General features: G+C 38.3%; 2 protein-coding genes across 3 annotated transcripts in view; both read right to left on the bottom strand.

The window, feature by feature from the left end:
* The window catches only part of LOC135156322 (uncharacterized), a 16,020-nt gene extending 13,229 nt beyond the window's left edge, over window positions 1-2,791 (bottom strand). Inside the window, exon 1 of one of the 2 annotated variants that reach the window (XM_064108307.1) lies at window positions 1,652-2,791. In XM_064108307.1, coding sequence (XP_063964377.1) covers window positions 1,652-2,098 — 447 coding nt within the window. In that variant the 5' untranslated portion in view covers window positions 2,099-2,791. The remainder of the gene's footprint in view (window positions 1-1,651) is intronic. The other variant, XM_064108306.1, reaches the window with a different exon arrangement.
* A 4,580-nt stretch (window positions 2,792-7,371) lies between these two features.
* LOC135156453 (uncharacterized) lies at window positions 7,372-11,863 on the bottom strand. The gene is made up of 3 exons (XM_064108982.1): window positions 11,399-11,863; window positions 8,285-8,500; window positions 7,372-7,738 (listed from the first exon to the last, which is right to left on the bottom strand). Exons 1-3 carry the CDS (start codon window positions 11,648-11,650, stop codon window positions 7,538-7,540), a joined length of 669 nt encoding a protein of 222 aa, XP_063965052.1. The 5' UTR covers window positions 11,651-11,863; the 3' UTR covers window positions 7,372-7,537.

The raw sequence follows: 11,863 nt of genomic DNA, 5'->3' as shown, positions 1-11,863 counted from the left end.
TTTTGTGTACAAATTATTTCCAAATGCCTAACTAGAAAACATTATATTTCATGAGGCCGGATTGGGGGCAGGCGCGGATACAGGAGGGGGCCGAGCCGGCCCCGCCCCCCCCCCTATTTTTTGACAACCTGCAGAAAAAGTGTACTATAGGAAAAACACTAAAGAAAAGTAGGAAAGAGGTATCATACCCAGGATGTGTAATTTACAACCTCGTAATGGCCGGCCCGACCCCGAAAGGAAACAAGAAAAGGGTGAGGGGAAGAATTGGAAAAAGAACTTTATATAAAAAATTTCGCTCGCGCTTCGCGCTCGCATTACCTGTGCCAATGAATCCCATTCAAGAGGATTAAATGACACTTATATATCCAGATCTGAAATCAATTTGCACACAACATTTTAGCTCGCACATCAAGCTTTAATTATTTTGTTTTACACAAATTGTTTATATCAAAATTTTCAGCTCGCGCTGCGCGCTCGCACAGTTTGATTTGTGAGTTACCTATCCTCTTTAGAAATTCTTACCAAAATTTGTTAAAATGCTCCTTTGTCATGTCAGTATATAAAAAATTGAGCTTGTGCTTCGCGCTCGCATTTAATTGTTTGAGACACACAGCTTTTTCTGTATCTAAATAAAAACGCGCTTAGACTGTCCAGTTTTCAGGTCGGAATATCAAATATTTTGAGCTCGCGCTTCGCACTCTCATTATTTAATTGGTGATACTTGTATCCTCTTCATTAATCACTAAAAACAGTCCTAATTGAGTCCCTTTTCACGTTACTAAGATAAAATTTCGGCTCGCGCTCCGCGCTCGCATTGTTTAGTTTGATACTTATCTTTTTCATGATTATAAAATCTCCTCAGAATCTTCAGGTCTAAGGACATAAAATATCAAAGAATTTGAGCTCGCGCTTCGCGCTCGCATTATATATTAAGACCACATGAGATACCTTATCTTGTTTATAACAATAAAAACTAACATATACTTAAAACTTCAGTCTCTAGTTAGGACTACCCCCTGAACCCCCCCCCCAAAAAAAAAAAAAAAAAAAAAAAAAAAATCAGATTATAGCGGCCAATCGAGAAAAATGTTGATGAAAATATTTTTCGGCCCCCCCCCCTATTGGCGAAAGCTGGATCCGCCCCTGGGGGGTGACGCAAGTCGTTAGGTTCTAATTCACATGATGAACGACTTAAATCATATTTTATTTTCTCATTCATTTAAACTTTATCTCCATTTTGGGCAGGTATAAACAAAAGTCAAAGGAACATTTTCAATGAACATATCATTCGCCTGGCTACGGACTAAATTACAATTCCATGACAAGATTTAATCAAATGGCATCTTCCTGGCATTAGGCCTACCTGTTATCCGCCCTTCATTTCGAAATATTTAATCTAGGCGGGGTGGATCGGGAGCCTGAGCACGATCCCTACATAATGAACGGACAGTTTGATACATTCGGACAATTTTAACTGACGGTGTTTTACTCAAAGATTACTATAAATTTATTCAATGGAAAACCAAACAAGAAGAAGAAATAGCAGAAACATGTTTAGGGGCAATTTATAGAGCAAATGTCTGTTAGGTTCATTGATGTCCCCCAAATTAAATTCCGGTAAAGCAATGTCAACATCTGTATGACAACTCACCCGGATAGCACCAGCATACGCCAAACCCTTGTTTCCTCCGCCTTCGAAGATCAAGTTCTCAAATGGGTACTCGAAGACTTCATGGTCAATGAGTTCCACGGAACTGTTGTCCGTGTACCACGAGGCGTCCGAGACCGACGCGTCCGATCTGATCGACTTCATCGAGTCCGTCAGCTTGTTCCTGACGTCCACCGAACTTTTCCGGAGTGTTTTGTCGATTTCCATCGAACTGAAGACACTATGGCTGTGGTAGGACAAAGGGTTCAGAGTGATCTTCCGCTTGGGTTTCTTGCGGTTCGACTTCGGAGATCTGGAGGATGCTTCTCCATGACGGTCCTTCTTGCGCCTCCTGGTGTTGATGTTGCTGGCACCACTGGAACTTACCTCCTCTTCTTCTTCCCCCTTTGGCTTCGGAGATGAAGCTATCTTTGACCCCTTTGATCCCATGTTTCTAGTCACTCATCAACAAAAAAAATGTCCACATCGGTATTCTTACTGCATCCTGATCGTCTCTAACCTTGGTGAGTATGCCTGATGTCTAACAAAGATATTTCCTTTCTCTTATTCCTCATCTTCCTCAATTCTGCTCAATTTCGTAATAATTTTATGTTTAAAGCAAAAGCACTTCCTGCGAGATTCGTCCACTTCATTGATCTGAACTAAATATGTCCCTCAGCTTATATTTATTACATCATATTTTCCATGTTTTCCTTCTGTGACATCCAAATTCTGTCCTGCTGGATATTCTTGAGATGTTACCGTAGGCTACAATCTCGATTCACCTATAACATAGTCCAGAGAGAGTCCCTGCGCAGTCCATCGGCATTTATTTCTTCCCCATGATTTCCTGGTCCATTCTATCAAGATTCTGGCAGATGTCACAAGTTGAACGATTATGTCGCTGACAAAATTCCGTTTACCTACTTCTTGAAGTGATCTAGATTAGATCTGATACATTCCGTTGACATAAACTGTAATGCTGTTCTTAAAGTCTGCTTCTAGAAGTTCACTTTCTCCTGCTAGAGCAAATCCCTCCAATTCCAGTCTGATATTGGTGAAGAGAACTATTCGAAGGAATATCTCTCCTGTTTACCTTCATCTAAGTCGGCCTTGTCCGTAACCACGCGAATGACATGTACAGTAACCCCATTTCAAAACCGTACACAATAAAAAGTATTGATCCCCTCGAAAGAGGGTTTTGGAGATTCAATGAATATTCATAAACCGAAAGAGCCATCTTCTTTGTCATTTTGGGTTGTATATATGCGTCAGTGGTTTCATTGAAGAAATTTGAGTGGTGGTGGTTCTTTCTTTTGTTGTTAAAGGAACCGCTATTGAGATGACTTTAGGCAAGAATCTGGTCATTAATCTTTTGAAACGCGTTTGTCTGTCAAGAAGGCCGGTGTCAAAAGTGGGGGGGGGGGGGGGCAGGGGCGACAGTCCCCTATTATTTTTTCAAGAAGTGGAAAAAAATTAAGAAAGAGTACGGGAAAAAAGAGAAGGAAACAGATACTGAAATGGAGAGGTAAACGTGTAACTCTAACAAGCTTCAATTGAGAATAATATGTCACTTTTATTCGTCTCCACTATACCGCTCCCCATACCGTTATGTCACCTCCGTCTGTCAATCATTCATAACAAAAGCCCTTATTCCATCCATTTGATTTAAAGAGAAATTCCAGTATTTGCAGTAAACACTGATTTCATGAGAAGGTCTGTAAAACAAGGCTTAATTGTCAGTATATCATCGAGGATCTAGATCTGGTACGGTTACATAAACTGAACTTTGTAAAATCTTGAAATCTACGCTGAAAAATGTTCACACTGAAGATCACCAACACAGATAGGCACACGTGGGACAGTGTATTATTATTGCTAAAATAAAGACCCGACGGAAGTGACCGAATCCGCGCTTATTTTGCTTATTTCTCAGCAATTACACAATTTCTTCCAGAATCCTTTGGCACATATTTTTTATTCATATAAACAGACACTTTGGTGGTCATTATATCAGATTCTGTAAAAAGTCATTTTTAGATCGTTACCAAAACTGGAATTTATCTTTAAGTAGTTCTACCGCCATAATGATGGGGAAACCAATGGCAAACTTGGGAGCAATTGTTAACGTCATCCCTCATGCACTTTCAGGTCTGTATATGAGATAAAATCGATTCTGCATTAATCCTTGAAAATCAGTGTCCAATTCTGGTTAATTGCTCTTTCATTTGTTCCTTTTTGAAAAAAAGTGGGCCTAATTAAGATTTATTTGTTAGGATTTTTTGACATCGTTATCAAGGCACATTTTTAAAAACACGTTTAGATCCCTATAGCCATGATAGAAATGGCGCCATAATTTGATGGCCTTTGCAATGCACTCTCGGTGTAATAAAACCTAAAATCTGTCGCTTTGTCTCGCAAAAAATGACAGAGAAGATCGTTAATGCTTTGTTTTAATTTCCAACATATCTGTGATCTGATTGAAATGAGATTTTTTTATACTCCAAAAACAGATTTTACAGAAATCTTCCCATATACATTAAATGTTCCGGTAGCACAGTTTGTACGACGAAAGTAAAAGTAGAATGATAGGGACATTCATGTGAATTCTTCCTCCTATAATAAAAACAACAACACATCAACGCTTTATACGAAGTTTTTAAACGTAAACTTTGAAGCCTTTCTATGGTATATACTAGTAGTCTGTAGGCACAGACCCTTGGTTTTCGCATTTTCGCATATAGTGCATAATGTAGTCTAAAGTAGTGAGACTAGATTCACAGAGAGAGACTTTGGAGTCTAGTCTTCACTCTAGACATGGTTTAGTTAAAATATCAAATATGAGCATGTGTTTGCAGACTACCATTCTATGTGGGCCGTAGAAGGGTTTTGAAAGTGTGTGTGTGTGTGGGGGGGGGGGGTCAGCCAAAAGTGGGGGCTGACCATGCAAAAAAAAATTACAACTAGTTGAATTTTAGTGTAGTAGGTTACACGGTACACCATGTATCCTTCCTGGGCAAGTGTTGGTCCTGAAAAGGACCACCCAATCTCTGATAAATATTTTAACGTTTTTGTACACCGTTTAATATTAAAAAAAAGTGGAGCCCCCACTGTTTCGCAGACCCTGATCCAATCTTAAGATGAAGATACTTAAGTGACTGTTAATATCACGTTTTCACTGACTGCAATTGTATGGTTATTCAAATATATATTTATCTTTATTTGTAAACTCCTATGGAGAGTCATCTTGGTTGACTAACATAAGAAAGTGCGTCAGTTGAAACCCCACTCCACCATGTTCTTACACTAGCCATGTTAGCTGGGCGCGAATATTTCAATAACAGCTTTACTAATTCTAGTCACAATTGATTCGAAGACAGTCATTTGTGACTAGAATAGTACGATACGCGACTCAATATTTAAACTGCACTCCCCATGAAATCATTTCAATTAGTTTGTTTTCATAATACATTGCCAGAAACAGTGATCTTTAAGATAACACTTCAGGGGCTTTAGGGCCCGTCTTACAAAGTGTTACTAGCCACCTTTCGCAATCCTCACGGACGCTAATATTAGGGTCCCCTAACACAAAAGTTAACGCTTAATCATACACTTGATTTTTAAGATTGATTGTACATTATAGTCAATAAAATCAAACTTAGAAAACTGCTCTACAATCAATGCTAAGCTTTGTGTTACAGGCCCTACAGATCTGCTTTTCGTGTGCAAAATTATTTCCCGCGACATCCGCACCATACATGCATGTACATTACGACTGATGGCTGGAGATATTCGAAATGCAGGACCTACAATAGATTATGACATGGATAAGAAAGTGGTTTTTCAAACAAATCGACTACATATTGAGTGAGGAAAAATTTACTGAATTAAGGCTTAGATATAGATCATTACAGTCCATCGAATCGATATTGCATTTAATGTGGATTATTGGTGGATCTCTGGCAATTGATTCCATGGGTCAAATCACCTCTCCAGCCGAAACCATTTCGCATGCGTTGATTATGTACACATCGTGTATACGTCTGACGTTTTTTCTTTTGTTTACTCCTACACAAACGATATGCCTCTAGCACACAATGTAATGGGCATTATGTTTTATTTTCCCCAGAAATGGGGATTATAGATTCGAATTCCCGGGGGACCACTTCCATTGATGAGTGGATACCAGGCACGACCATGCGGTTTCGAAAAGCACCCTAAACAAGGTAAGCAAGGCTTTTCCAGATTATGAAAATGCATCTCTTAACAAGTATTTAGCTTGTGAAACCCTACGAAGTATTGAAAACATATCCTCCTTTTCAGTATTTTAAACATGGTTTTTGACACCCTTATAACGTTACATAGGCCTATACGTAACGTACTTGCCCACTCTTTCCCTTTTTACGTGTGGTCGCGCCTGGTATCCACTCTTCGATCAATGGAAGTGGGCCCCCCGGGCGGCCTTTCGAGCTCTGGGAGGAACCAAATGTGGCGTTGGAAAGTCGTCCTAGATCGGATATATCGCTGTTACCATAGTAGCAACCATAATTTTGCACACGAAACGCATAATGAATGTTTCCGTTGCAGATGCGAAACGAAAAAAAATCTCATGTCACACAATTTGCATTGCAGGGCAGAGTTTTACGACCATGACGACGGGCCCAAAAGTCTCTTCCAAAATCAACTAACGTCGTAAATAAGCGTTCGCGTTCTCCAACGAAAGGTCGGGACTATTGATCCAAACAACCTCAACTATGATTATGGAAATCCATCCATGTCATAGTTTTTCTCCAGGAAATTTGCTCAATGTCCTTTGTACAACAAAGAGAAGTACACCAAACTTTCAAGAAAACGATGAATTTAGGTATATACATGATATCTAAAAAAATAAATTTGAACCCATGCATTTTAGATGTTGACGTTGCTGGCTTTCCATAATTGTGTTTGATTGGATCAATCGACACTCTTTGTAAGACGGGCCCCTGATGTCTGCACAATTGTATAAATTAAAATCACATTAACGATGTCTAATAACGTCTACAATATACATAATAGGTCTTTAAAAAAAGAGACAAAAAACATATAGCAGTAACAACGACTACCCTAACAATACTATTAAGCATAACTAATTAAGAATAGGTATCCCACATTTCACGCAAGTAGATAAAAAAGATGCCGAATGATACTTCACAAGAGAGGGAAGTAATCATGACAAGGAACAGTTTTTGAGAGTAAAATTAAATACAAAATGAATCATCATTGATGAAAAATATACATCTATATATAAGACAAGAACAACAAAAATCCGTGATTCCAGGGAGTGGGTTACATGGCCTGTTCTGCCTTCCTGAATCGACTGCGACTATTTGGTCAGTTTTTGCAGCATTAAACACCTCCTCTCGAGTGTTTTTCTGTGTTTTTTCTTTATTGTTTGTTTACTTTCTTTATTTTCTTTTCTTGTTTTAATAATCTTTCCTCATTTTTCTCTTTCTTTCATTTCCTCTCCTTTTTTCGTTTTCTTTCTTTCTTTCTTCCTGTCTTTTTTCTTTCTTTCTCCCTTTTCTCTCTTTCTTTCTTTCTTTTTTTTTCTTTTCTTTCTTTCTCTCTTTCTTTTTTTTTTCTTTCTTCCTCCCTTTCTTTCTTTCTTTCTTTCTTCCTATGTGTTTTTCTTCGCAATATCAAGACCAGGATGAAAGTGATCCTGATCCTAGCGAAATAATGTAGGTCTTGATAAATAAATAAATGAATAAATAATTAAATAAATAGATAAATAAATTAATTAATTAAGTAATTGATAAATAAATAAATATGTTAATTGTTTATTTTTCACTGCCTGTCGGACTTTATTCATATTTTGTGTCTGGTCCATATTTCTTATGTAAACCTTGGTCATCCCGTTGACATGACCGAGGTACAGGACTCGATCTGAATACGATAAGCTTGGATATGCGTTGGTTGGTTGTTCAAGTCAACGTGGAAGCCCACCATGTAAGCAAACCGTACAGCCGACATACATGAAGCATCGATTGTATGCGGTGAGAGAGGGCTTGCACAAATCTCACGGAACATCGGTTGTGTATGACCATTGGCCTGAGATACATCAAGAAAAATAACATGTTTTTCTTTTAACGGAGACTAAAAAAATGGTCTTCTAATCATCGAGTAATCATGTCTTGTCTGACGGTATAGCATTACCAAAACTGACACGAATAGGCCTATATATGCAAATATATGTCTCAAAATGCAGTGGAAATTTATATGCAATAATTTAACATGACATAAACGCAAGTGTTAACTTGACGGCGCAAAGTTCGGTAGGGCCTATGATAATTTCGTGCGCAGAGCGCACTGACAATTACGGAATTTTTCTTTTTCACCCCCCCCCCCCATCTAAAACATTGATCGACGACCCTACTACCAAACTATGCTTATGATGAAAAACAAATACAGAGAAAAGGCTTTATTAACTGTTATATGGCTATGCCTAAACATTTTTTAGTACACTGTTATTTAATTTATTGAAATGTTTTAGGAAGATATTCTACATAAACTTCAAACTATATCAACTATGATATTTACATATTGTTTCCTTTCAATTTGCATTATTGTATGGAAAACTGAAATCTGAAAGCTCACCTGAATCACTTGTAAGACGTTGCCATCCGCATCATAGACTGTCACAAGAACATTCGGAGTTCGGATAACCGGACAGACCCGAGTCAGGTGATCATCGGGGTCGCGCTTTCGCCGTCGACTACTTGGGTTAGTTTCGTCAAACAACATGAAGTCTTCGTCAACTGATGTTTTGTCTCTGCTGAAGTATTGGCCGAATAATTCCCTCATTTGTTCCTTCTGTTAGAAAATAATCAAAGATAAAATTACATATAAATATAACATAAAAAATATAAGTATTATCTGCAAATCTGTATTTTCGCACTCCAGAATTTTTTTTTAACCTCGTAAAAGCATAACGGGTGAGTTTAATTCATGCATGTTAGCATGGGCGGAAATCCCAGGGGGGACAGGGGGGACGTGTCCCCCCTACTCAAAATAATAGGGGGGACACAATATCAAATGTCCCCCCTACTATTTTTTGTCTTTCATGGTAAGAAATATATCATTCTAAATCGTAATAAAACATGTATTTTGGGACGAGTTGGGACGAGACTTGGGACGTGACGAGAGTTGGGACCGTACTTTTGGGATGATAACCTTTTTTTTTGCTTGTCAAATTTTCCCGCCCCTTGTCCCCATAGGCGGATCCAGGGGAGCCGAGCCCCCCCCCCCCTATTGGCGGAACAAAAAAAAGAAAAATAGGGAAAGAAAGAATGAAAAAGGAAAAAAGGAGGGAAAAGAAAGGAGAAAAAGAAGAGAAGGACGACGAGTGCATAAAATAAGATGAGGGGAAGACTTGGAAAATAAAAATAATCTTTCGTGCCACTATATAAAATTTACGCTCGCATTGCCTGTTAGGTGATTTACATATCTATGGAGCTCAGATATCAAGTTTGGAAGTCAATATACAAAACATATTTCACCTCGGAAATCGAACTTTCATTATTTTGTGTGATCTACGAATTGATTTTTAAAAAGTGTTCTGTAAAAATGTCAGTTTTATGGTCTGAATAATTATATCAACATTTGCTGCTTGCGCTGCGTGCTCACACATTTTTATTTATCAGGTACCTATTATTTTCGTGTATTTCATAAAGTTTTCAAAATTTCCCTTTTCGGGTCTGATTGTCAAGACGTATCAGCTAGCGCTGCACGCTGGCATTTTGATTGGCAAGTTATGTATGTTTCAATATTGATTATACAACAAACTACTTAAAATTCCCTTTTCATGACAGTTATCAAAAATTTTAGCTCGCGATTTGCGCTCGCATTAATGGTTAAAAATACATTAACTGATTCATTCTATTCATAATTACAATAGTGAAATGTCCAGTTTTTATGCCATAATATCATCAGATTTCGCGCCCTGCAAGCATTAATAAATATGATATTAATCTAATAATTAAATTGTCCCTTTTGTTTCATCTCGCACTTAGCAAGAGGAATAGGAAGATAGTCATCATTTTCATGACATGTCGTAAGGATGTCCCGGTCCTATGTCAAAACTCAAATATAATAATAATGAAAATTTTAGCTCTTTTTTTTAAGTGCGATCCATATCCACCTTACAATTTTCCTACAAAGTGCTTGAAATATAAAGCTTTAATTGACTTATTTTTCAGATCGGAATATCAAAGTTTCATGATTTTCATGATTTAAGATGTATTTAGAATGCCTAGATTCTAGGTCTAAATATGAAACACGCGCGCGCATGTTTATTCAAATACTCAACTTGTTCTCTATTTAAATCAGTATCCAGTTTCAGATCACAATATCAAAATTTTTCTGCTCGCGCTTTGTGCTCGCATTATTAATGTAGGAAGACCCCCTATTACTCATCCTTTTCATGATTTACAAAACATTGATTTTGATTGATTTATTTTATTTAAACACGGTAAAAAGCCCTCGATCAGCCTATGGCTGTTTACAAAACATGAACAGAGTGGCCCATTTTTAGGTCTAAATCTCGATATTTTTTTTCTGCTCGCGCTTCGCGCTCGCATCAATTGTTGAATTATATAGCTATCCAGTTCACGATTACAAAAATTGATTAAAATTTTTCATTCTTTCTTTAGAAATTTTCTAAATTTTTCAGCTCGCGCTCGCATTTTTTTAATTGTTGAAATATGTAACGCCTTCATGGCTAAGTTCAAGCAGTCATTAACAGGTACCTGTTCAAAACGTATATAAAAATTTTCTGCTCGCGCTTTGCGCTCGCATTATTAATACTCATCCTTTTCATGATTTACAAAACATGAATAGAGTGTCTCGTTCAGTAAATATTATAGGACTAAATCTCGAAATTTTCCGCCCGCGCTTTGCGCTCGCATCAACTGTCTACTTATATACCTATTCTGCTTGAGTTACAAAAAGTGCTTAGAATTTCCATTCTTTAGGTGAAAATGTCAAAAAAAATCAGCTCGCGCTTCGCGCTCGCAATATTTGATTGTTAAACGCTAACTGCACGTAGTCTTTAACAGGTATCTTTTCCATCAGTTCATTTCTGCTCGCGCTTTGCGTTTGTAGTAATTATTAAGTTGCATACACATTTTTTTAGGATAACAAACATTGCCCAGAATGTTAAAATTTTAGGGGGGAAAAAAATCCAAAAAATTAGCTCGCGCTTCGCGCTCGCATCATATAAATAAGGATTATTATATTATATATGAATTTATAAGAATGAAGCTAGGAAGTGACTAATGAGGACTATTCCTTCAAAGAAACAAACACAAATTATCTTCGAGCTGCCGATCGGGGAAAATATGGCTGAAACTAATTTCCGCCCCCCCCCTATTGGCGAAGGCTGGATCCGCCCCTGTGTCCCCCCTAACTTTTGGGAGAGATTTCCGCCCCTGCATATAAGGGTAACCTAGAAGCATTTTAGTGTATAAAAGTGGATATTTCGAAGTAAAATGTGGGTGAAACAACTTCGTTGGCAAGCGGTGGACAGAGGCATGGCAACGTTTTCTTAATATCTTATATTGAACGTGCAGATCGAGCCCTTGATAATTTTATAGCAGTTTGGGAAAAAGGGTAGGTTAATATTCATAGATCCTGATACCCGTATGGTAACCGGCAAATAATACCGCGGTACAGATGACTGCATTTATGAAAGGGCATCATTGCACTCCCTACCTGACTGGTTGTAAAGCCTGAAACAATGGGCCTGGTGTTGCTATAAGTCATGCTGCGGTTGGTCTTGAGAGCGGCGACCCTCTTCTGGGCATTCTGGATCTCTCTCAGTTGCCAATCCTCCAAGGGGATAAGACCCGCCTGTGGACACTCTGGGCACTTCGGCCTGCAGTACTGGAATGATATGTGGCCTTGTACCGGTACGAGTACGAAGACGGTCACAATGATGCCCAGGAGACTTGCCAACCGGTTCATGGTCTGGCCTGACCAGTTAGCTGGGATTCGTTATGCCTTGCAGTTGGTCCAGAATCCCGAAATGGCTCTCAAGAAATTGACCGCGAAACCCGCCGCGTATAATGAGTGAATCCTCGTTTGGTCGATCGTTCGTAACCCAGATTAGTTTTAATGACGAGGACTCTACTGAAATAATGGCTGCAAACAAGGACTGTGAACTAGTTAAAAGGTGGT

Source organism: Lytechinus pictus, chromosome 13 (assembly GCF_037042905.1).
Source record: "Lytechinus pictus isolate F3 Inbred chromosome 13, Lp3.0, whole genome shotgun sequence".
Classification (NCBI taxonomy): domain Eukaryota; kingdom Metazoa; phylum Echinodermata; class Echinoidea; order Temnopleuroida; family Toxopneustidae; genus Lytechinus; species Lytechinus pictus.
This window is presented reverse-complemented; position numbering and strand designations above follow the sequence as displayed.

What these genes read in the sequence shown, in the direction of transcription:
- LOC135156453 (XM_064108982.1), bottom strand. Translation starts at nt 11,650, where the DNA reads ATGAACCGGTTGGCAAGTCTCCTGGGCATCATTGTGACCGTCTTCGTA. An exon ending in CAGGCTTTACAACCAGTCAG is followed by an intron (nt 8,501 to 11,398) that starts GTAGGGAGTGCA and finishes ATTTTCTAACAG; the next exon opens with AAGGAACAAATGAGGGAATT. An exon ending in ACGTCTTACAAGTGATTCAG is followed by an intron (nt 7,739 to 8,284) that starts GTGAGCTTTCAG and finishes GATGTATCTCAG; the next exon opens with GCCAATGGTCATACACAACC.